This window comes from Heloderma suspectum, chromosome 3, assembly GCF_057233095.1.
Source record: "Heloderma suspectum isolate Gila_16-S chromosome 3, 16-S_ref, whole genome shotgun sequence".
Classification (NCBI taxonomy): Eukaryota; Metazoa; Chordata; class Lepidosauria; order Squamata; family Helodermatidae; genus Heloderma; species Heloderma suspectum.
The window spans coordinates 125801672-125828064 of record NC_139460.1 but is presented as its reverse complement, the minus strand read 5'-3'; the positions used below and the strand labels follow the sequence as shown (position 1 = coordinate 125828064).

Here is a 26393-nt window from a genome sequence, read left to right as displayed (position 1 = left end):
GAAACTGCAGCTGGTACAGAACGCGGCGGCTCGCCTGATTAAAGGCAGCCGCCGGCGAGATCACATCACTCCAGTGCTGAAGGAGTTGCACTGGTTACCAGTTGTTTTCCGGGCCAAATTCAAGGTGTTGGTTTTGACCTTTAAAACCCTATATGGTTCCGGCCCAGCCTATCTTAAGGAGCGCCTCCAGCAACACCAGACAGGCCGCTTAACAAGATCAGCCTCGGATGGCCTTCTCTCTGTCCCATCAGCCAGGACAGCTAGACTGGTGGGGATGAGGGAGAGGGCCTTCTCTGTGGTGGCCCCCACTCTGTGGAACTCCCTCCCTAGGGAACTCCGTCATGCCCCCTCTTTAATGAGCTTCCGTCGTGCATTAAAAACGTGGTTGTTCAGGCAGGCATTTGGGGTGGGTTAGGGTATTTTTTAAAAAAAAATTTATGGTAAAATTTTATTGTTTTAAATTGTTTATGGTGGGTTGTACATCGCCCAGAGTGGCTGGGTGACCAGTCAGATGGGCGATTAATAAATTTAATAAATAAAATAAATAAATAAAATACTGTGGTTTTCTTGTTTTATATATTTTGTATTGTTTTATTGTATGCTCTTTGGTTTTAATTTTTGTGAACTGCCCAGAGAGCTTCGGCTGTTGGGTGGTATAGAAATAAATAAATAAATAAAGTGCAGTAGTGCTGCAGAGATAGCAACGGGCCACCATGCTGACACTAGGAGACTCTACTCACTTTTCAGGCTGTACTTATTTAAGAATATTTACATACTTCTCATTTAAATAGAACAATATACATTATAAAAACACAACAACGTTTAGTCAAGTTAATCATTGGGAAAAGCCAGGGTAAACAAGTCAGTTTTTAATAATCATCAAAAGCACATGATCATCAATGCCTGAATAAAACTCCTGCAAGGCCCTGACAGATTAGTATATTACCAAGTAATGGCACCTGAATGAGGTGTCCATACAACTGGACAATACCTTCCATTAATTATTTTAACATCTAACCCACAATGTAACCCCAAAATGTCCTAATTCAAAGACCAATTGAAATTTGATTTCGTACTTACTTATATTTTACGTATGTATCTTTAAAAGTCTCACCATTGAACTCCCAGTACAGAAATACCTTGTTATCACTTGCTGAGACATTACAGTCCATGACAATACTGGATCCTACAAACAAGAAAAAAATATGGCAAGTGAGTATACAGAAAATTTTTGAATTTATTTAGGAGCGTAAACAATGGTTTCATATCAAAATTAAATAGTTGCTTACCAGGTTCTACCTTAATTGAATTATTTTGGGGGTAAATGATCTTTAGCACTACTTTCTGTGGAGGAACTAACAAAAGAAAGATATATCAACAAAACAGAACATCCTGGCACAATTATTAATTATACTACTGCACTTTTTAAATTCTTGAAATGAATTTTCTTCCTACTGTTGATGCTGTCAGATACTAAACATTTCTTTCTTTACTATATATCAGAAAAGTAGCTTCATGGTGCATATCCAGATACAACTAAAGGATTTACTGACAGCCTGCAAACAAAGTATTTTCATCTTTGGAACTAGACGCTAGTATTTGTATTGTATATGCATGTAGTAACACTTCTGAACAACAAAATGTTGTTTCACAAATTTACATGACAAGATGTGGTTTTAACACCACTGTCTTTTCATGAAACAGGTAGACCTGTGGAACTAAACATAGATGTGCTTATCTGGAGAGTGACACACACTCTATGAACAGCCACAGCCAAATACCACTTTGACTTTTGAGCTGGTCCAGAAACAGCATAAGGTATCAGAAAACAAAGGACTGCAACAACAACAAAATATTGCACACACTGTTCAGGGACAAAAATATTTTTTTACAAGTTGCACCAATAATAAATTAGTAGCATCATTAGATAAGCTACATTCTGTGGTATACCTACAGGTATCTAAAGCATGAACTACCAAACATTTAAGCCACAATTAAATCATGCACATACCAACAATACTTAAATTAATAGCCCGCGAAACACTATATGGTTTTCCCATATAGGTATACGTTGCCTGGCATATATATGTTCCTTCATCATTTTTAGTTGGATCATTAATTATGAGACCTTCTCCAAAAGACTGAAATCTCCTATCCTTAAATAATCCAGGACTGCATGCCTGAAACATAAACAGAGAAATATTATAAAAGCTCCAAGCAACAAATATGGTTCCCAAACACAGAGCCCAAACACAGATTGCACAATAAATGAAGCAGTATGAAATCAGTACAATCCAGATTCCCAAGCCAAACACAACTAGTCAGTAGGACCAAAGACAGCAAGGGAGTATTTATTGCCATTCCAAAAAGAATTTATTGGAAAGTGCCAAAAGTATTATTCCTGATTTAATGATTGAGAGGATTTTGGAAATGGTGTTGGGGACGGGTGGGGGTTAAAAAAGAATAAACAACCCAGACTATTACAAATTAAGACCAAGACCATCAATTTTCATCTCGATTCATAATTACTTAGCTCTCCCAAACCCTTTCCCACACTTTCTCAAATGTACCAAGCTACCGGGGGCAGCAGAGCTGGGGGAGAGACGACAACACAGGGCTAAAAGGAACCAGAGTTAAATCTGAGTTTTCTAAGCTCTTTCTGAATTGTTGATATGAACTCTGAAATATTGCAGGGTTGTTGTTTTCATTCCTCTCGCTCATTGACCAGAAGGAATTTTTTTTAAAGAAACCCCAACAGATTGCAGGAACCCTTCATTGTGGAGACCTGGAAACTTTAGGGAGATTTTAGACAGATTTCTTGCTTAAAAATCCGTCTGCCACCAAAAAGCTTGTTAAGTTTGGGAAAGAAGGGAAACTGGCAGACAAAAGGGCTAGTAATGGTGGACAAGCTCTCCCAAGCTGGGTCTTCAAGAAACAGCCTGAGCTTTTTCTGAGGATTACTAGAAAGGGCTTGGAAAAGACTATTCAAAAGGACAGGACAGGAGCCCTCTAGCACTCCCAATTAATCACTTTCCAGGTTATGTTTTGTTTTTTATTGCATGAAGAATTGCAGTAGATAGTGTGTGTTTTTCCTCATTTTTCTCCCCATCACATCCCGTTCATACCAGTGGGCAGAGCATGATGGCTTTCAATTTCATCCCTTCTTTCTACGCACTGCAAACTTATTTCTTTCTGGGCATGCACAAGGGTACCTTTTGCTTGTTTTTTGTTTGTTTGTTTAACCAGCAGAAGTGCTCAATGGTAAACTTTTTAAATGCTGTTCCACAGCTTCCCCTACACTATTCCTTGCGCAACCTAGAACCTACTGTGTTGCCTGATCTAAATTCAAACAGATTAAGGAAGACTTCTTCTGTGCTCTCAAGACAGATGCATCCCTGCCCCCTTGCCACAGGCCTCCCTTCTTCTACATGATGTTTCAGGAGGCAAGAAGGAAATCAGACTGGGAGAACAGGTGGCCATCATTTCAGTGTTCCCAGACATAAATGTTCATGCTTCAGCTACCATTTAGACTGGTGACTCCGATGTCAGTGGGGTGGTAAATCCACTCTGGGTTTCAGTCAGAACCAGTAAGAACTCTAAAGGACCTATCCAAAGTGCTGGACCTATTATGGAGGCAGGGTTCAGCACCTTGGATAGCTCCTTTAGAGCTTTGACTAGTTCTAATTGAAACCCACAGCAGATTTACCGCCCCATGACAACAGAGGCATCAGCCTCTATTGCCATTTACTCCCAATAATTAGTATCCCCCACTGGCTTCAGTGGGTGCTATTTCTTGGCGAGTGGATTACATTTACTTTTCAGAACTACCACAGTCGCTTAACAAGATGGTTCTTGTTGCTATTTTAACCACTGCCAGGGTACGCCAGCCTTCCCCACATGCAGAAGAAGAGGAAGAGGTATTCTAATCTTAGATGGTCTTACTGTGTTACTGCAAACTTTGACATTTTTTATGTTACTGTAGGACGTACAGTTTGTGTCCTATAAATCAGTTATCCCCATCCCTTTCTGAGTTATCTGTTCCAGTGTGTTTTCTTTATGACAGCTTCTGCTCCCATCTTTTGAGCACAAAAATGGACCAGTGTGAAATTTAAAAGAGGTTACTATACTAGAGTACTTCAACTGATATATTCAAATATTTCAAATAAATAGGTGAAAATATTTTAGTATATGTGCAACACACAAAGTATGGTTTACAACATACTTTAGAATAAGAGGTTTTCACTTCCCCGTGCCCCTCTTGTCACAGAAAACAAGTGCACCCAATGGTTATGATACACATATTCATGCACCTACCTTGTTCCACTGTAAAACAAGTGGAGTACTTTCATTTTTAAAATTATGGAGGCCAGGACAAGTCAACCTTCCAGAAGTATTCAATATCAGTCTTTGTGGATAAACTATTTCTCTATTAAAACATAAACCATCACTGTTGTTGAAAACGTATAGTTCCTTTTCACCTCTTGTTGAATTACTGTAATGACAAAAGGATATCCGTTCTACAATTAGTTATTACATAGCATACACACACACATAAAATGCACAATATCACACCTATTGTGTGCGTACACACACATACACTGCCACATCATGGCATCATACGTCATGGCATCAAATCAACATTTAATGTTTAAGAACAAGAAAAACAACTTAAGGATAACCAGATTTGGATCCAGTTCCTAGATTATTATTATTATTATTATTTGGAGTTGCATAAGGATCCAGTGGAGTAAAACCCTGTTCCACCTCCAGATCAAAATATTCTAGGAAATGTTTCCAGATCTGGTTACACTTGTTATTCTTCTAGGAACTACATGAAGGACAGAATATAGAAATGAGGGGGAGAGCAATCCTATGGCTGCTAGACACTGTCTAGACAGTCATAGGATTTTTCAATTTCTGGGAACCACACTCCTCGTCTCCTCCCACTCCCCCCTGTAGCCGGCGTGGTTCTTTCCACGCAGCCATGCTTGTAAACAGAGCATGGAGAGAGCAAAAATGGGGCATTCCCAGGGGTGGGGAGGGGATTATGGAAACTGTTTTAGACAGTTTCCTATCTGGTCTCCAGGCCCCTTCCCTCCCCCTCTCAGAAGCCACAGCTAGACAGGTGAAAATGCAGAACTAGCCACAAATACAGGGCAGGCAAAGCGCAGAGGAGAGGATCTCTTCCATCCTCCATGCATTGGATAGTTGGCAGCCTCTGATTTCAGAGGCTACGGACTATCTCAATAGGATTGCATCCTAAGGGAATTTCATGTTATGCTTATTGTTGGCACCATTGCAAACTTCTTTGTAAGGCTCTAAGCCTTACAAAAAGCTTGGAGCTACATGCTGCATTTAAAGTAAGCATCTCTCCTCACTCGTATGACTCTAATTAATCTAGCCCCCAGAATATTAACTACACACTGCACAAAAAATGTAACATGTAGTTTGGCCCTAAGAGGGAAGATGAAGGGCAGGTTTAGACTGATACTGCTTAAAAAATACAAGAATTATTTGGAATAACCTGAAGTAATAGGTGTGCAGAATTGTACTGGATAAAATATAATCATTTTGTTCATATTATTTTAAATCTGTATCCTGTCCTTCCTAGAAGAAGCTCAGAACACTGCAAGACAAATTAGACTGATGCTGAGTTCAGATGATGATCCAAGTCCTTGTAAACCATGTTTCATAAAGCAGTGGATGAGCAGCTAGGTCTGAACCAGGGAACTCTGGTCTAATGGTGGTTGACAAACCAGGATCACATTGGTTTATGAAGCCCTGAGCGACTGCTAACTCCCAGGCTGGATTTGAAAAACCTGCAAGAAAGACTGGGAATTTCAATCTGGTTTTCTAATCAAAGCCCAATGCTCTAGACACTGCATCCACACTTGTTATGGATGTCATTCTAGATAAAAAGCATGTAGGAAAGTGGCATCCAGAGGGGCTGGTTGTTTTTGATTAATATCTGAGCAATAAGCATAAGTACTTAGCATGTCGAAATTTTGACAGCATTTATTTTCATATTATCCTGAATAAGGTGCGATCTCTGTACAGTTTACAAAGCTGTCCCACAGAACATACATTACAATAAACATGTCTCCAGGCTAAGAAAGCCATGAATTACAATTGATGCGTCCTCCTATAATAAAATAGCAACAGCCTTTTACAAGATGGAGTTGATGAAAGGAACTCATAGCTGCTGCTGTAACCTGATTACTGAATAGAACCCAAACCAAATTTAGAGTTAAGTCCTCTCAGGGTCCTTTCAATTTCTCACCTTTATAGATGCCATTTACAGCATGACATCTATTTAGCAGATATGCTCTGCGGCAATGCTCAATGCCTTATCATATCCACAGAGAAATTATGAAGGGAAATGCCTGTCACCACTATGTCCACTCCCTCCCTAACTAGTGTCTCTGTAGGATAGGGTTAGGTAACCTCTTTGGGCCCATGGGCACGTTTGGTAATTTGAGAAACTGTCCTGAGCACCACCACAAAGTGGGCATGCTGCAGATGAAAGCATTAGCCATCCACCATCTTCATTTGCTAAGGATGTCTCTGAGCCCAGAGGCATTCATGGGGAAAAAAGCTGGGAGCAGCTAGAAGTAGGGATGGGGGAGAATTTCTCCCCGAAACTTCGGGGGGCCGAGTGCCAACATGTTTGGCCCCCCGAAGTAGTTTCGGGGAGAAATTCTCCACACACACCCCACCCCCCGCGCCCCCCCCGAGACGGGACTTACCTTTCCCGAATGTCCCTCCCGGCGGCGGGTCCCGGCGGCAGTTCGTCAGGTCTTCGACAGGGGCAGAGGCGGCAGCCAGTCTTTCGACCAGCTGCCGCCGCCGCCATTCCAATAAAAGTAAAAAAAAAAAAAACGCCCCCGTGATAGGCTACGTGACGATTAATGTAGTCTATCATGGCTAGATTTGCAAAGTCAGCCATGATAGGCTACGTAAATCGTCACGTAGCCTATCACGGGTGACTTAAAAAAAAAAAAGCGCGTACGGCTAATGGCGGCCCCCATAGGGAGCCGCCATTCGCATTCCTTATTTGGTCGCTGTAGTCTACGTAAAGATTATGTAGACTACAGCGACCAAATAAGGAACGCGAATGGCGGCTCCCTATGGGGGCCACCATTTGCGTACGCGCTTTTTTTTTTTTAAAGTCACCCGTGATAGGCTACGTGACGATTAACGTAGCCTATCATGGCTGACTTTGCAGATCTAGCCGTGATAGGCTACGTAAATCGTCACGTAGTCTATCGCGGGGGCGTTTTTTGTTTTTTGTTTTACTTCTTATTTCGCAGTCGGGCGAGGCGAGGCGCCTCCTCCCCGGCCTGAACTTCGGCTGGGCGAGGCGGGAAGCCTCCCCCCGGCCTGAATTTCGGCTGGGCGAGGAGGGAAGCCTCCCCCCCCCGGCCTGAACTTCAGGGGGAGCAGTGAAGCGCCTCCCCCCCACCGCCAAGCAAGCTGCGAGACCAGGTAAGTGACTTTCGTGCACCCCTAATCATCACTGAAGGACTATCTTAAGTCAGGTCTATCAAACTGCGTTCTCAATTGCGATCTTTAACTTTAAAAGTATTAACTGCACATCAACTTACTGAACAACACATTGATAGAGTCCTGAATCTTCTATGCTTGCAGGATTAAACCAAAGCAAGTCTCCTCGCTGATGGATCCTGGAATAGCTATCTGTAGTTATGGGTATATCACTACCATTTCTGTACCAAGTCACGCTGTAGTTAGAGGGCAATGTTCTTCGTGGACAGCAAATAGCCCCAGGCTCTCCTACAGGCACAAAGGTGGCAAGGTTTACACCTAACGAACAAACAAACAAATAAATAAATAGCATATATTGTTCATATAACTGCATTTACAATTGCTACAAATGACAAACTTCAAATATTTGATCAGATGCACCGTCAGTAAGCTTGCATACAACTATAGCACATTTTACTCTGAATCTGACCAAGAATTAAGCAGGTTTGGCTTATTCCGTTTGCTGTAGTGCAAGTAAATAGTTTGCCCACATGGCCACATACTACATTTAGCAAATTTCCTGGCACTGTCTGTTCAAAAGCAGAGATATGTTCAGGGAAAAGTCCGTACACAGCTCCCCATCGTTCTGTTCTGCTCTTAGCCTCACCCCAGCTACCTTTCTGCCTTGCATTCTACAGTATGTTGATGCTGTCGAAATTCACAGTTGTATAACTAATAGTAGATAGGGTGCGTTTGGCTACCTTTTTTCACCTGGGGCTCCTGATTCAGGCTGTTTCATCTCCCTTCCATCCAGTAATGTAAAGCTTGGGCCTGGGCAAAGGCGCAAGCCTGTGACGTGAGCCAAAGTGCAAGAGCACAAGGGCTCTCATCCTACAGCTCTCAGCTGAGGCAACGTACAAGATACAGCGGCACACTTGAAAAAGCTTGGAATTAAGTACATCTGGTCCTCTGCTTCCAAGGAGCTGCCACTCCCCCAACATCACCGAGTGCATATCTCCCTGTGAAGTAAATGTTTTTATGTGGACTGTTAGTTGTGGGTTCTTCTGGGTGAGAGCAAGGAGTGCCTGAAGGGCGGTGGGGGTGGCTTTCCGCCCAAGCTCTGGTGAGAGCTGAGTTCAGGAGTTTGGGAGACAGTAGCCAAGGTGGGAGCTTGGTTTCTGCCTGTGAATGCACACCTGATTTGCTTGGTGTGTGTGTGTGTTTAAGGCTGTGTCCTTGTGGTGACCAAACCTATCTATTTTAAACTGAAATTTTTACACGTGCCTGGGAAATCACTGAATAACCTGGGTGCCCCCGTAAGTGTGGTTACAAGTAGAGAGAGGTATGGCATTGGGGGATTAACTGGCCAGCTGAGGAGAAGGGGCGTTAGAGCTTACACCTCCTCCCTCTTCTGGTTCTTCCCTCGACCAAGTGGTTCTTGGCTGCCTTAAGAGCTTGCCCTTGGGTCTGGTGGCACTGCTGCTGAATGCTAGGTTGGTCCAAAATAAAATATCCTTCATTCACAATTTAATTGCGGATGAGAGGGCCAACCTGGTATGCATTACTGAGACCTGGGTGGGGGAACTGGGAAATGTTAGTCTCTCCTTCCTGGGAATTCACTGCAAAACCAACACTGACTTGAGGGTCGGGGAGGGGAGGTTACTGTGGTCTACAGAAATTCTATCTCCCTTGTTAAGATTTCCTATTTGAGTGCTGATCTTGAGTGTTTGTATCTTATTTTGGGTATCCAGGACAGATTAGGGATTCTGCTCGTGTAACGCCCACCCCACTACCCATCAGGCTCCCTGCCTCAGCTGAAGGAGGTGGTCTCAGACTTGGTGTTGAGGACCCCTAGCATGATAGTTCTGGGGGATCTCAACTTCTGTGCTGAGCCCATCAGATCCAGAGATCCAGGAGGCTTGGATTTTCATAGCCACCATGACAACCATGGGGCTGTCCCAACATGTTGTTGGCCCAACGCATGTAGGAGAACACATGCTTGATTTGGTTTTCTCAACTGGACAGGAGAATGGTGATCTAAAAGTGGGGTAATTAACATCTATCCCCTCATCATGGTTGGATCACTTCCTATTGAGTTTTAGACCCTTGGCAGCTTTTCCCCTCTGCAAGGTTGGTAGACCCATTAAAATGGTCCGCCCTTGGAAGCTCATGGATTCTGATGAATTCCAGTGGGCTCTAGGGGATTTTACTGCTGGTATGGCTGGCTGTCTTGCTGAAGACCTGGTGGAGTGCAGAGATGACTGCGACAGTTGACATGATCATTCCTCAAGCACTCTCTCCCTCTGAGCAGAGCCCAGACAAGTCTCTGATATACTCCTAAGCCGAGGGCGATGAAGCAAGAGGTAAGATGTGTGGAACACAGGTGGAGGAAGACTTGTACCAAGTCTGATCGAACACAGATTAAAGCTCATTACTGGGCCTACTCTGTAGTGATGAGGGTGGCAAAGAGGGAGCTCTTTTCTACCAGCATTACATCTTATCGGGGTCATCCAGCAGAGCTTTTCCAAGTGGTTCATGGCACTTTGCAATCTGGGCTAGGGAGAGAGACGGTGGAAACCTTGGTAGCGCACTATGATGGGTTTGCAAGACACTCTGAAGATTAAGTCGCTCGCATTTGTCACAACTTGGGACACCACATGTTATACATGGGGCTGCCTTTGAAAACGATCCAGAAATGTCAGCTGGTCCAAAATAGGGCAGTGAGATTGTTAACAAAAACTGGACAACATGATCATATACCAGGACTTTTCCACCTGCATGGGCTGCCAGTCCATTTCTGGGCCCAATTCAAAGTGCTGGTATTAACATTCAAAGCCCTAAACAGCTTGAGGCCAGGTGACTTGAAGGATCATCTCCTCCCATATATACCTGCCCAGTCCCTAAGATCATTGTCAGCAGTCCTTCTCCCTGCCAAAGGAAGTGAGGTGGGCAGCTACCAAGAAGAGGGGCTTTTCAGCTGTGGCACCCCAGTTGTGGAATGAGCTTCCCAGAGAGGCTCACCTGGCACCTACGTTGTACTCTTCTCAGCACCAGATGAAGACCTTTTTATTTTCCAAATCATTTTAGTTTTTCAGTTTCTGTTTTAAATCTGACATTGTATTTTAAATCTTTGCACTGCTGCTAGGTTCTACTTGATTATTATTTTTATTTTATACTGTAGTTTTAAACTTTTATATTTGTATTTTACTGTCTTGTATTTTATGGTTTTAACTGTTGTGAACCATCCAGAGAGCTTTGGCTATTGGGAGATATAGAAATGTAATAAATAAATAGTGTATGAACTTCTTCCACTTAATGCTCAGATGCATTACAAAGCAAACAACATCTGCTCACAGCATTATTCTCCAGGCCTGACTGAATCCAAGCCAGTGTTTCTACATGAAACTTTTAACCCACACCTTTACCAAGGCTTCTGCTTCTGGATTCTTTGCAGGGTTAAGATCAGTTCCTTCAAACTTTTTCCCCCAGGGTTTTTTCCTCTGCCTTTCTATATGTTCCATTATACAACCACTAGGTGGCACTGTAGATTAGTAGCAGAATTGTGCAATTACATAAGATTTCTATGGGGTTATCGAGGCCATTCAGAAAAAAATACCACACTTTCCCTGTTAAGAAAAACTCCTATGATAATGGTCACAAAGCATGGGAGAGGCCCTGGAGAATGACGACATTGTGTAAAGGACCTGTAAACTACCATGAGTGAGTAACCACGAATACAGAATAAAAGCCTCACGTAGAAAGGCTCTGAATCCTGAGCACTCCCTCCTGTCACCTGCACCTCCCTGTATCCCTCCCCCAACCCCATTCTTCTACTTATCACCCAACTTCAGCAGCAGGTAGTTCTCACCAGGGCTGGCCTTAGGGGTGGGTAAGCTGGGGTGCCAAGCTGAGCTGAGAGGGGCACTAAGCTGAGGTCAGTGGCTATGTTTTTTAAAGAATTGTCTGCAGTGAGTTAGGGTGGCAAAAAGTAAGTGCCTAACTTTTCTTTCAAGGTTCAACAGGTTGTTTGGGTACTAACTACAGAAATGATCTTCCCTCGATTAGCTTTAAAGTATGTTTCTTTTTCCATTTCCACTTTGATGTCATTTGTGCTATGTCAAAATCAGTGGAACACAGCTTTACTTTGAGGGAGCGTTTCTGAGCACTTCAAATACTGTAAACACTATAAGCACTATAAAAATGATAATAAAATAAAGCCGTAAGCTGTAAGAGGTCAGCGGGATACCTTTTTTACTTATAACTTTTCTTTATTATTTTTAAAGATAAAAGTAATGGATAGTCTAAAATAAAGAATGCTTATCAAAAGATAGGAACTGCTACAAAACAAAACATACTGTAAGCAAAACCTGTGTTAGTTCTGCTGTGTTGCTTGGTGCATCGCCACTGCACCGCATGTGGCTTTTCAAACTTTGGCTTGTCCGAACTGAAGCACAGCAGCTGAGACATCAAGGTTTTGAGCAATGTCGTTCTCGATGGACATCACGCCTGCCCCAGGCCCCGTAAACCCCATGGGTGGCCCTGCAAAACTGACTGCGGGAGGGTGGGAGGTAGGGCACCAAAGGCACTCCTCACCAAGGGCACTATTTATCCTAGGGCCAGCCCTGGTTCTTACCAGAGGCCTTCGAAAAGGGCTCTTTCCCTCTTACGCAGAATATGGAAAGTGCAACCTGAAGCCCTAGGCAGAGAGGCCTTGCAAGGATTGTCTTGGCATTTGGACTCTTTCTTTTGCAACTTTTTTATTTTTTATTTTTTATTTACACAGGCTTTTCCTGGCTTGTGAAGGACTATGGCTGCCCTGTTTTACTGTTTATTGTTTTGTCAGTAATGTTTGGTAATTATTTTTAATATTGCATTTATATTGTATTATGTATGTATTTTAGTGCAAACTGCTTAGAGGTTTTATTATATTAATAATATAATAGCATGGCTGGCTGGGAGTTGTAGGACTTATTCCTGTCTAAACATGCATAGGATTGCACCCTAAAGTATCAAAATATTGTCAGCTATACAAGCTAGAGTGTGCATATGGATATGCAAGAAAAAAAAAAGATTTCTTCAAGGTCCTTTGAAGAATGAATGTATTTTTATAAATTAAAAAAGCTCATCTCCTTATCTCTCCCTTTGCGGAACAAGATAGATAAAATGGATCCTTTCCTAACTGAAAGTCCTGGTTGACTTTTCCATCCTGAAAAAAGGAAGACACCTGACCACAGCTTAAGTAGTATATTGTATAAGTTACAGAGCTACTACAGACCACATGGTTCCACATGGACCTATGTCCAATTGAAGTCCACCCACAGAAGAGCCTTCAGTGTGGTGGCCCCCTTTTTTTGGAACTTCCTGCCCCTGGAAGTCAGGCAGGTGCCAACATTGTCTCGCTTCCAGCGCATCCTGGAAACAGTTCTGTTCTAGGAAGCATTCCTTAAATGACCAGCCACAGTTTTTATTCGCATTCTATTTTTAATAATTTTAATATGGTGTTTTAATCTTTTATCTTTTTACTATTATACCTCTTAAGTTCACTACTCCAGAATCTGTTATAGATATGGAGTGGTATACAAATGCTGTAAATAAACAAATAAATAAAATAAAATAAAAACAAAGTGGAAACATAGTTGACTTACAAGTCCTGAAGGAAGAATCAACCAGGGAGATCCAACAGATGAGCCACAAAGCAGAGAACATCTTCTGCTGGTAAAGGAATGGAAAGATGTTCAAACCTGCATTGCCTTTTAAAAGTTCATGATGTGTATATAGGATGAAGCAAATCAAACCAAGCATTTTGTTGTTGTTCAGTCGTTCAGTCGTGTCCGACTCTTCGTGACCCCATGGACCATAGCATGCCGGGCCTTCCTGTCCTGCGTTCTCTCCCGGAGTGTGCTCAAGTTCATAAACTAAGCATAACCTACACAAAAAAATCAGTAGCCTGATTTCTACCATCTATTTTGTGGTGTAAAAAAAAGAAATAATATTTTGTAAAGCAGCCCTGCTTGATCATCATATTAATATACCACCAACTAAATAAGTTACTCTGGTCAGTTTCCAGAGAAAATTTACAGTCATTACATGAAGTAAATACAAACATGAACCTGAAAGCAAAATAAAACCAGCACTAGCATAAAACCAAAATAAAACCAACAATAGAAAATATTAGTGCAAAGAATGTTAAAAGCACTAAAAAAAGGATTTTAAAATGGAAAAGCTTGAGAAAATAAAGGTTTTCACCTGCTACCGAAAATACTGTAACATAGGAGCCCAGAGCACATCTTTACAGAGGGCATTCCATATCCAGAGTGCCACCACTGAAGAGACCCTCCCTCTGGTAGACAATTGCCACACCTTCTAGGTGGGGGTACCAGGAGAAGGGCCTCAGAAGATGACCTTAAGATCTGGTAAGACATATGGGATGCTATCCTTCAGGTAAGCTGGCCCCAAACTGTTAGGGCTTTAATGATTAATACCAACACTTTGAATGGGGCCTGGAAACTGACAGGAAGCCATTCTAGGAATGGTGACACTTACATTAAAATCCCTGCCCAGGTCAAGCTTAGATTCTTTAGAAGTTGCACAGCACACTGCCATACAAAACTACTCAGAGCTTCAGAGATTTCCACAAGGTCACTCACTCCCCAACAATAGTTCAGCCTTTGCCCAACACTCATCAAGCCCCTTTTTGATAAATAAAAGACTACAGTCTTGAAAGGCAGCTAACAGATACCTAAAATAAAATATTACATATCCACATTGACAGCCTTGTTTATATATCTGCATTTACAGATTGTTTTGCTGTGTTTGCCAAGTGGTATGGGCATGCAGGAGCATGACTGCATACCTAAGAATACTGTCACTAACAAATGTGACAGTACTCTTAGGTATGTGCACATGATGCTTCCTCCTTACCCCCATCGTATTCTACAAAGCAACTGCAAGACCTATAAATGGGCTACATGGGAGGAGATCTCACATTTTTCAAAACAAGATTTTGCTCCAAGCACTTACAGATATGCACATTGGAAGCACAAGCTTGAAGAAATACAGAAGGATTATATGTGCTTTAGATGTGCCAGATCACTGCCTTGCTGCAACAATGGACTAGATGAGGGCTAATAAACAGAAATTCAGCTCAGAAAAGAGTGTGATGCTGTTAGTGCGGATTCTTCTAACCAAATGAATGGTGTTCAGCCTGTTCTAGATGGGGTTTCACTCCCCCTGAAAGAGCAGGTTCATAGCTTAGGGGTTCTCCTGGAGCCATCTTTGTCACTTGGGGCTCAGGTGGCCTCAATGGCACAACATCTACCAGCTTTAGTTGATGGTCCAGGTCCAGCTACAGCCCTATCTGAGCAGGGATAACCTGTCTTCAGTAGTCTTGGCAGCCTCCCGGTTAAATTACTGCAATGCGCTCTATGTGGGGCTGTCTTTGAAGAATGTTTGGAAAATGCAGCTTGTACAAAATGCAGCAGCCAGACTGACAGCAGGAACCAGAAGGTCTGAAGACATAATGACAATTCTGGCCTGCTTGTGCTGGCTGCTTAGGTTTCCAAGTCCAATTCAATGTGTTGGTTTTAACCTATAAAGCCTTATACAGGTTGGGACCAAATACCAGAGGCAACACCTCTCCCGGTATGAGCCTTCTTGTACCCTACAATCAACACCTGAGGCCTTCCTTAGAGGGAGGATACCAACAAGGGAGAGGGCCTTTTTGGTGGTGGCCCCCTGATTGTGGAATGGAATGATTATGGAATGCTCCCCCCAGCAAAGCCTGCCTGGTGCCAACATTGTCAACTTTTGGGTGCCAAGTTAAAACTTTCCTCTACTCCCAGGCATTTGATGGTATGTAATGGGCTGTTTTAATACATCAGTTGTATCTTTTAACTGTCTATGGTTTTCACTGATATTTTAGTTGTTTTACAGGGTGGTTGTACTTAAGTATGATATGGATAATTGTTTTTGTATATTTTTCCTGTAAATTGCCTTGAGTCTTTTTTTAAAAGGTGTCTAAGAAATTTTTTAAAATATTTTTTAAAACAGTAACAAACAATAAAAAATAAAATAAAAATAGATTTATTTTTTTTAAAAAAAACTAATAGAAACTAATATAATAAATGCATATTTGTTGTATACATAACCAATCGTTAGGAAAGGGACCTGAAGTCAAAGATTTATGAAAGCCAAACTACATTGGCCACCCTTTTTAAAGCCAGAGCAGCTGTGGGAGGCCCCAACCCTAATTATGGCTCTGCCACACCGGGGGGGGGGGGGGAGTCTAACCATTTTTTCCTTGCACTGCTGCTACATGCATTTTGATTGTACCATTTACTGCAAACAGCAGCTTCAGGAAAATTAGCAACCTGACAGGGGTGGTTTGGGAAGGAAAACAACATGGGAAGATTCCCCCTCCTCCCCCATATGCCTTGAGCCACATAGCCCAGATCCTGTTCAGGACTCCACACAGCTGCCTCTTCTGAAGAAAGAGTGGCCAGCACTAAGGATGCTAATAAAAACACAGTCATAACACATTACGCAATTTGGCTAATACCCCCTTCTCGTAAGCCACCCCCCCCCATTAATGAGATTCTTTATCTGCAATAATTTGTACAGTGAAACATAGGAATGCAATCAGTACTTTCCTCCCCTTCTCAGGACTACAATTAGAAGTTGTTGTGTTTTATTGCACTAATACTCTGTGTATGAGCTATATATAAGCATAAAGGAAAACGCTGAAAGTATCTATGTTCACTTCAGCCGCTTACCTGTATTCTGTATATTATTAACACTTGAACCCAGACCAATGACATCAGTTCAGAAGAAATCCCCCTTGCATAACTGTGTCCAATTGCTGTGTAATCTGCAAACATATGGAGATTTGGGTAGGGCTTAGAAAACTACTCTTTAAAAGAATTATTCCTCATTTTGTTATGTGGTATACAGAAATTCTCTTGAAAGTACAGACAGCAGCAGCCACATAAGAGTCAAATACCACATAGGAAATAACTCAAATAGAAAACATATATCCAAATACGTTATGTAAAAAGATGACTGAAAGGTCTGCTTTAAGGCACAGAAACACAATTTCCTTTTGTACATGTAACACAATTTTCATTTCCATATAATGTCCAAGTTTCCCAAAACTTTAAACCCCTGGAGTCAAAGTGATCCAGAAATCCAGCCACAGAACACTCTGTAGGGAAGATAGCCAAGGAAGTCACGAGGTGGATGAAGAGCTAATAGTCTAGGACTCTAGAGCAGAGGTTTTGATAGAAGTGATGGAAGGGGAAAACTAGAAAAGGGACAGGCAATAACACTTTGCTGAAGCAAGCAAGTATAAGTTACACTGAAAGCAAATGACTTGAGGGGTGGGGTGTAATAAACTGTAGGTATGGGTAAGGAAAAATAATTTACAGACTTCTTTATCCCATGTGAACCCCACAGAGACCCAATTGGAAGAGAACAGGCCCCTACAGATATTTTGTGAATTCTGGAGGCAAAGCACAAAATGGACGGGTTCACAAGATTGTAAGGGAAAATAAGCCACTGGGGCTTATTTTCCCTCCCTGCATATGCCTGTCGCAAGCTGCCTAATCAGCATAATTAACCGCACTGGGCATGGGTTCTCATGACATCCAAACCCAGCGAGGGTGGGTAGCTGGGGTGGTTTACAAACCACCTTGAATCCCTAGAACAAACTATGGGGAGTTTCAGGGTGGTTTGTAAACCACCCCAGCCATCTGCCATCACCAGGTTCAGATTTCAAAACAACCCACGCCTGGCAAGGTGAATTATGCTAATTAGGCAGCTCACAAATCGTACATGCAAGGAGACAAAATAAGCCACCATGGCTTATTTTCTGTCTGTGCTTGTAAAAACCCGGTCAAAACCTACCTACCTCAATTTGCAATCATGGTCAGAACATGCAACTGCTTTTTAGCACAGGAACCAGCTCAAGACTGGCAAAAAGAGGAAGAAGGAAGAACCCTATGTGCAACTAGCAGGATCCTGTGGGTATGGCATTCCAAGATGCCAGCAACTCAAGGCAGGGGTCCTGGGCAAACGACCACTTTACCAAGAATACACACTGAGCCTTTTTGCTTTATCCCAGAAAAACACAACTCATTTAAGGGAATGAGCACTATCTCCCACACTTTAACTGAATGAGGTATGCAACAGCTCAGCCAGATTCGGCACTTACAAGGATGATATGACTTTCCTGACTGGATCAGATAGGAACTTAGGTCACAATTTAGGGCAGCCTTTCCCATCCTGGTACCCTCCAGATGTTTGGGACTCCCAGCATTCCTGATCATTGGACATGCTGGTTGGGGCTTATGCGAGTTGAAGTCCAAACCATCTGGAGGAAACCTGGCTGGGGAGGGCTGGTTTAGGCACTGGCACAAAATTGGTCACAAAAGAGAGCTTTATTATCATTTTGAAAAGAGAAACATGCAAGGCTTTACATGTCAACAAAGCATAATTTGTCCTGTGTGGGAAAATATGTATGGCTGTTTTTAGAAAGAAGCATTTCAATAAGCTTTCAGCAGCAGATGTAGGAAAGACTAGATGTAGGAAAGACTAGAAATAGCTTGTTTTACATGGGGCTTTAGTTGCTGGATTCTTTTTAGTATTTGGGTCATTGAAAATGCTAATTTAAATGCTTGAATATTTGATATAGCACAGAGCTATCTGTGGGGAAAATTCTCCATTTCTAAAGATACTATAAAGAGTCTTCTAGCACCTTAAAGATGTACAATTTATTCTGCCATAAGCTTTTGTGGACTACAGGCTGCTTCATCAGTTGCAAGAAGGCTATAGTCCACGAAAGCTTATGCCAAAATAAATGTGTTAGTTTTTAAGATGTCACAAGTCTCTTTGTTGTTTTTGTTCCGATAGACTAACACAACTACTCCCTGGAAATTGTAAAAATGCTGTGCTTCATAAACATTAAAAAGTAACAACATGAATAGATACAATACCAGTCAAGCCAAGATGGGAAACTGGAAGGCTTGATTTGATAAGAAGATATAGATATGGCAGGCATAGTAAAAGCCTGGTGGAATAGAGGGAATAAGTGGGTTATAGATTCACTGGAGAGAAGTCTATAGAATGACTAGGAAAGGGTGTGTGGAGGGGTGGGGAACAGTTCTGTATGTCAAAGACGACACTGATTCCAACAAAGTAGAAAACCTAAGAGCAATACACCCCTCTGCAGTATCACTGTAGGTAGAAATACTAGGAACAAAAAATAGTTTAATACTGGGAATACAGTACATCCCTTTGACCAGAATCAAGAGGGTAATCTTGAAATAAAGAAAACCAGGAAGACCACCAAAGGAAAAAGCATTGTAATAATGGGAAAAATTCAACTACCCTCATGTCATAACAAAGATACATTCAATGACAGTGCCTTGGAGCAATGAGTCATAGAACGAAGTATAGGGGAGGAACCAGTAAGACTCAATTCCGAGTGATGCTCTGGATCTCGTAAAAGATGCAAGTATTGTCAAACCTGCCAGGAACAGTGACCACAGTGCTATCAAAGTCAACTCAAATAGAAGTTGAAACCTGCCCACATTGGTTACATTTAATTTCAAATGGGGAAACTTCTCAAAAAATGGAAGTTGAAAGTCAGGGAGGCTCATCTTTCTTTAGGATTCTTGGAAGCTATTCAAAACCATAATAATAGGAGCTCAGCTACAATATATACTATAGTTTTGGAAAAAGTCCAAGATGATGCCACGGTGGTTAACAAGATTAGTCCCAAAAGCTGTAAAAGCTGAAGGAAGGGGAATGGAAGTCTTGTCCAAATGAGAACAAAAAGGAAAACAAGCTTTGACAAAACAAGTATGAACTGACAAGGCAGGTGAAAACGGCATATTTTCTTTAAATACTTCACAAGTAGAAAGCCATTCAGCAAGACAGGCCATTATACAACGGTATGATAAGGCTTCATCACACAGAACTTCTATCCTGCAACTGAGATTGCTCCTTCATGGAAGTTTGCGGGCTCTTTATATAATGCCATGATCATTCAAGGTGTCTCCTGCACTAAATGCCTCCATGAAGAGAGTTAAAAGCAGCAAGAAGAGGAGCAAGATCAATAAAAGATAATGGAAGATTCAGATACAGGGAGAGGGGTGGGGGGGAAAGGAAGCGCATGTAAAGGGACTCAGTGGTGATCCTGCATTTAAAACGGAACCCTTTTTTTAAGTGCTTCCTTTTCCCCCTCCCCCCTGTATCTGAGTCTTCTATTATCTTTCATTGATCTTGCCCTCTTTTCACGGAGGGAACTCAAGCAGAACACAACAGGGTAATTTGATAGCTCATTATCTGGGATATATTTAAAAACGGAACAAAGGGCATTTAGTGCAGGAGACGCCCTGGATGATCACAGCATCATGTAAAGGGCCCACAAACTTCCATGAAGGAACAATCTCAATCGCAGGATAAAAGCTCCGTGTGAAGAAAGCCTTGGCTGTGGCCCCTGGGTACTCCAATTAGTGTGACAGCGTTTTAAGAGATGTTGGCCAGAGACCCTGTCCTGAATCAATGACCGAGTTTGAACAACACACGGTAGCTCATCATGGGTTATTCAACCCACAAGGTTCCATATCCAACCCCACTCGGAGTTGTGCAAACCCCGAGCGGGGTTTTGTGCAAACTCAGTGAGCATGGTTATGCGAGGGTTGTTTAACCCTCGCATAATTCATGCTCACTGGGTTCACATGACACAACCCCCAAGTGGGGACTGGATATTAAAAAAAACAAACCCACATGCACTGCAGCCTCACCATGGGTTTGTCCAAGGAGGGCAGCTAAAGAACCAAGTCAGGTGAAGTTCTTTGACTCAATGATAAATTAAAAAGTAATGTTGGGTCTGGATGCCATCCACCAAGGAGTTCTTCAAGATTGCAAATATGCAATTGTTGGTCTTCTAACTTAAATATGCATATTTTCACTAAAATCAACCACCTTAGTAGAGCACTAGAAGGTAGCCAGTGTGACATCAGTTTTTTAAAAAATGGGCTGATGGGAGCAAAGAAATCACAGGCCTTTTCAGTCTAACTTCTATCCCAAGTAAATTGATAGAAAACATGACTACAGCTAAACTGGTCAGCCTTGGAAGTTTTGTTTTTGTTAATATGCTTTATGTTGTTGTGTTTTATGCAATCCAAACCATCTGAAATTAAATTGACAGAGGCCAGTATAGAATTTTTGATGAATTAGATGTGCAAATCCTTTTGCAGTTGACCTAGTATGCATGTAAATATACAAGAATACAACCTGTCACGTAAAAACCAACCCTTATTATTTTGCCCTCAGCCTGAACATAGCAAATTCCATTTGCGTTTCCCTTTGTAAAGAGGGAATATGTTTTTCAAGGTAGGTTTTCAATAGATACGGAAAAGTAGCTACCTTTGCATCAGCAGAGACACACACACAGAGAAAAAAACAGTGTTCTTCCAAATGTAGCTGTACAAAGCAAGACTGGGATTTATTTATTTTTGACAAGTTTTAGTATACCGGCTGCCAAAGCAAGCAGAGTTTTGACATTTCTCTCTCCAGCCTAAAAGGCCTGGTGCTTAAAAATTCAATACGGACTCCTGAAGATTAGATTCTGACTCTGAGGATTTTAAGATGTCCCCCAAAATGCAGTCCACTTCTTCAGACCAACAGTTCCCACGGACTTTTCAGAGAGAGCAATCCTATGGGGATTGACGGTCGCCTCTGCATCCGGGGGCAACCGCCTATCCAGTGTAGGGTGGGAGAAGTGATGAGGAGCACATCTCCTCCACACTCCCACCACCCTGCTTTCACAGCTGGACAGCTGAATTTGGCTGTCTAGCCACGGGACCTTGGAGTGCAGGGTGGGGAGGCCAGGCGACACACAGGAAGTGTCATAGCGGCACGTCCGACTGCCCCGCTCCCAGGAATGCCACGTTTCCCCTGCTCCACGCTGCTCACTCACTTCGAACAGGTTTTGCTGTCTGGAGTGAGAAGATGGTGCCCCTCCACAACCACCCCCCACATATAGAGGCCAACCAGACTAGCAGTTGAATTTTATTTCAACGCTGGTAATGGGAAAGTATCTTTCACTGCACTTGAGGGAAGCAGGCTAGATTAGAAAGATTGCAGGGCATGCCTCCAACCCTCAGCGATTATGCTCCCTGCCCTCCAGCATCTGCTGCCTGAAGCAGCTGCCTCACTGTGCCTTATGACAGGGCCAGCCCCATATGCAGTACTACTGAATATTTTCCTGCATCCATGGTTTCTTCCCCATGACAGGGTAAACAACTTGTGGCCCTCTGGATGCTTTGGACTACAACTCCCACAATCCCTCATCATTAGCTACATTGGCTAGAGTTGATGGAAGTTATAGGCCAAAACATCTGGAGGGCTACAAGTTGCCCAGCCCTGCCCTACAACAATATCTGTGCCCTGTACCTCAGTGTTGTAGCTATTTCTTTTTTTTTTAAGTCTTTTTTTTTCCCCTTTTCACAGGATCCCTTTAATACTCTTGTGTGTCTTGGCTAAAAATTAGCAAATTTCAAGAGTTCAGAAACCTTTCACATAGCCTACCCCATGTTGTTTATGCTGTTTACACAGTTTTCCTGCTGAATCGAAAGTTTCCACAAGTTTGCTTTTCACAGGTTCACTGACTGAAGAAAGCCCGAATAAGCTCCAAGTTTGGAAAAAGAAGTTCCTTTCTCACAGTCCTGAGTCCATAAGCACTCAATGTGCAGCAATGCATCAGGATTGCAGCCACAAAGCCAATCCCCAGGCACAGCTCCCCTCCACACAAACCACACTGTCTCACTCAGTTTTTCTGCATTGGTTGACGCCAACATGAAGGGGCACCAATGCACAAAGAATCCAGCGTACACAGGCCCACAATGCACTACCATTACCTGGCACAAAGCAAGATGAGGATGCTACAATTACCTGTTACATCCCAAATACGCAGGCAAAGCACTCGCCAGGATTGTTAACACAAGCTGACTGTCCTATTCATGAACATGTAAAACCAACTGTTTTCTCAAGCTTTATAAAGATCATTTTACAAAAAGGGGTTAGAAAGTAATTCTGCAGGCGAGGGGCGGGGAGATGACATCTATTTTTAGGTTTCTTCACCAAGGGTTGTATTTGATGCTGTCTGTCCACCAGCAAGAGAGAAACTGCTAGTGGAATAGCTTCCTCCTCTCCTCTTCAGCACCTGCTTTGGTTACACCCTTTGGAGCAAATTTCAGGGATGTGCAACACAGGGGAGGAGAGGAAAATGAGGTCACCTTGCAAGAGCAGAAGCCCACTCACATGGCATTAGATGTAGGTCTACATCTACAATAAGGGCATCTTTACACCAGCCTAAAATCCTGCATTTAAAACGGTGCTTTCTGCTTCCATTTTAAATGCAAGATCATAATGACTCCCTTTTTCACATGCTTCCTTTACCCCCACCCCTTCCCCCCTCCTTCTCCCTGGTAGCTAGAAGATGAGTCTTCCATCATCTTTCACTGATCTCACTCCTCTTCTTGCAGCTTTAACTCTTTTGACGGAGGGAACTGAAGTGGAACACAATGGGGTAATTTGATAGCTCATTATCTGCGATCTATTTAAAAATGGAACAAAAGGCATTTAGTGCAGGAAACACCTTGGATGATCATGGCATCATGTAAAAAGCCCACAAACTTCCATGAGGGAACAATCTCAATTGCAGGATAAAAGCCAGGTGTGAAGGAGCCCTAAGAGAACTGCAAGATTTAATTGTATTCTAGGGCATTCCTCTCAAGGGTTTGATTTGGAAAATCTTCTGTTAACTCAGAAAACAATCCACAATGAACTTATCCTGTGCATCACACCATGACCATCAACTGCATCTTATTCATGCACATCTCATGTTCAATTCAATGCAGCCTGTACAGAAAATGTGTTTGGTGCCCTGAGCCCTTGGCCTTGGCCTGTAATTTAGCGATGTGTGTTACCTATTTACTCTGAAACTGGATTGAACTAGTAGACAAATCTAAGGAAATCCACATACTATCTCCTGCATTCCATTTTAAGAGTGCTACAAACCGCAGGCCTTTGGGTTTTTCCATCACTGCCAGCTTGTTCCCCCTTCTCTCCCCCTTTTATTTATTATTTACGCATTTATTTATTTTTTCAGAAAAAATCTACATCATTTCCAACACATTTTCCAAGTTTCAAGCATCTTTAAATACATACACATCTAACCTTCCTAGTTCAAAATAATTATTCCAATATAAAGTAGAAAAATGCTATTTGACTGAAAAAAGCCCCAGTTCATTTATCTAAATCATTCCAACAATGTACTATATTGATATTTTTTAGATTGTAAGATGGTCTTCATGAAATTAAATGACGCTTGCTCCTTGGGAGGAAAGCTATGGCAAACCTAGACAGCATAGTAAGAAGCAGAGACATCACCGTGCCGACAAAGGTTCATATAATCAAAGCTATGGTTTTCCCAGTAGTAACATATGGCTGTGAGAGCTGGACTATAAGGAAGGCTGAGCGCCGAAGAATTGATGCTTTCGAACTGTGGTGCTGGAGAAGACTCTTACGAGTCCCCTGGACTGCAAGGAGGTCAAATCAGTCCATCCTAAAGGAAATCAACCCTGAGTTCTCACTGGAAGGACAGATACTGAAGCTGAAGCTCCAATATTTTGGCCACCTAATGCGAAGAGAAAACTCTCTGGAAAAGACCCTGATGCTGGGAAAGATGGAAGGCAAAAGGAGAAGGGGACGGCAGAGGATGAGATGGCTAGATAGCATCACTGATGCAATGAATATGGACTTGAGCATGCACTGGGAGACGGCACAGGACAGGAAGGCCTGGCGTGCTATGGTCCATGGGGTCACAAAGAGTTGGACACGACTGAACAACAACATCAACAACCTGGTCTTGTTTTAATGATTGCATGTAAGCTGCTCCAAGAGCCTTCTTTTTTTTGTTCTTTTTTTTCCTGAAAAGCGGGATACAAATACCGTAAATAAATACTACACAGTGTCCAGCACATACTATCCAATTTTGCCAGGTTAAGGAAAGTTTCATCTTCCACCTTAAGCTTGTGCCGCTTTTTCTCACCCCTCCTTCTTCCCTTCTCTTTTTTTATTTTTGGCATAGGAAAGTTGGGCACTGATCAAAAGAAAACTTTGCAGCACAGCTGAAAATTTATATATATATATATATATATATATATCAATTTGCCCCACAAGGCCTAACATAGTCAGTAAATCAAAGTCAAGGAACAAGTAAGTAAAGGACAACAACTCACTCTGTAGCTCTTATTTACTACTGGTAACGTAAGCATCCAGAAACCATATAGCAAAGCCATTTACCCATTACCTGAGTGCCTCAAGACATCATTTTGTGAGAGCATGAAGAAACAGAGTGCCTGTGTGAGGGCAAAACTGGTAACACCTGCCTCACCACCATAGGAAAGACAGAAATGTGAAGGCACATTAGCACACATTGCTAATATAAATATATGCAGTGAATATTGGGGCAGGATGAGATGGAATTAAAACTGTTAAGCATGCACATACTTTTAAGAGTGCAATCCTATGCATGTTTAAGACAGAAAAATGTCCTGCAACTCCCAGCATTCACCAGCCAGCATAGCGCCTTTTAATCTCTTAGGAACCGGCGAGGCTTACCGCTGTTTTTCTACCTGCATTAGAGCCCTGCAAGAGCCTACGGCGGGGAAGAAGCCCTGGCATCCCCTCGGGGCAAGTGGGGCGGCTCTAACAAGCCTTGCCTCTCCACTTTTAAAGCACGCTTAAAAAAACAGAAGTCCATGAACCAGACGAAGCCGGGCGGGTTGGCCTGCTCTCTCCACAGCAGGCCGCCGGAGCAAAGCTCCGCGACGGACTCAGGCCGTGCCGGGATTCTGTCCCGCGCGCTCAGCTCCTCCACGAGCGAGGAGCGGGGAGCGGCAGCGGCCCTTCCCACGAACCTTCGCCCGGGGCGCGCCGTCTGCCGGGCACAGGCCCCCAAGCGGCGCAGCAGAAGCAGCCTCACGCTCCCTTCCTCCGAAGCCGCCGCGCCAGAACGCGCCGCGCCGCAGCCACCTTCTGCCTCACCTGCACTAGCGCCGCCGGCCGCTTTCCCCGGACGCGCCTCCGGCACAACGCGGCGAGGGAAGCCCCGCCCGCCGCCGCGACGCCGCAGCCCGCCCGCCCCCTGCCCGCCTGAACCGGGGGCGGGGGGCGAGGCCGCCGCCGCCAGGAGCTGCTCCGAGGGAGAGGGAGGGGAGCGGCTGGCCGCTGATGAAGCGCTTGAGAGGAAACGGGGCGTGCTGGCTTTGCTTCACACGACCGCAAGCCAAACCCGGGTTGGCCAAGAGGCCGACCCCGTGCACGGTGCCTCAGAAGTCGGTCCCTCTGCGCTGGTATTTTCTGCCCCGCACACGGGCAGCTGCTGCTCCGTGGTCACGTGTCGATGGATCCGGCGCGGTATCCACGGTGCTCGTCCGGTGACCACACATCCTTGCGTAGTGGTGTCGCTGCAGGAGAGTCAGGAGGAGTTCGAAAGGCCGCAGGTGCTGCTCTCGCGCTGGTGTTCGTAGTAGTGCCAGGCTTTCCACATTATGGTCCTGAAATTGTGGGTCGCCGCGCTGCAATTTCAGGCTCCTCTTTTTTTGTAGGGTGGTGAATGGATGTGTGCACCTGCGCAGTGGTACAGGAATGCAGGTTTTTTAAAAAATAAATAAATAAAGTTGCTGTTCACAGTTGCGTAGATACTGTCATTTTAAACTTGGAAAAGTTTTAGACTGTGTTTGGTTATGTTACTGTAGTTATGGTTTTACCTGCCTAGAGAGCTGTGGTTATTGTGTGGTAGAAAAAATGTAATAAAATAATAAAATAAATAATCAAGAGAT

The 26393-nt window shown here is 43.1% G+C and overlaps 1 protein-coding gene across 8 annotated transcripts in view; it reads right to left on the bottom strand.

The window, feature by feature from the left end:
- Positions 1-26173, bottom strand: part of LOC146350192 (interleukin-1 receptor type 1-like) — a 39888-nt gene extending 13715 nt beyond the window's left edge. Inside the window, exons 1-9 of one of the 8 annotated variants that reach the window (XM_084844434.1) lie at positions 25597-25653; positions 16254-16348; positions 13278-13408; positions 13128-13194; positions 7605-7821; positions 4315-4492; positions 2012-2180; positions 1290-1355; positions 1081-1186 (exon numbers count right to left, since the gene is read on the bottom strand). In XM_084844434.1, the coding sequence (XP_084700560.1) occupies positions 1081-1186; positions 1290-1355; positions 2012-2180; positions 4315-4492; positions 7605-7821; positions 13128-13188 (797 nt within the window). In that variant the 5' untranslated portion in view covers positions 13189-13194; positions 13278-13408; positions 16254-16348; positions 25597-25653. Of the gene's footprint in view, positions 1-1080; positions 1187-1289; positions 1356-2011; positions 2181-4314; positions 4493-7604; positions 7822-13127; positions 13409-16253; positions 16349-25170 lie in introns of all 8 variants that reach the window. The other 7 variants (XM_084844427.1, XM_084844431.1, XM_084844430.1 and 4 more) reach the window with 7 other exon arrangements.
- Positions 26174-26393: the final 220 nt, after the last annotated feature.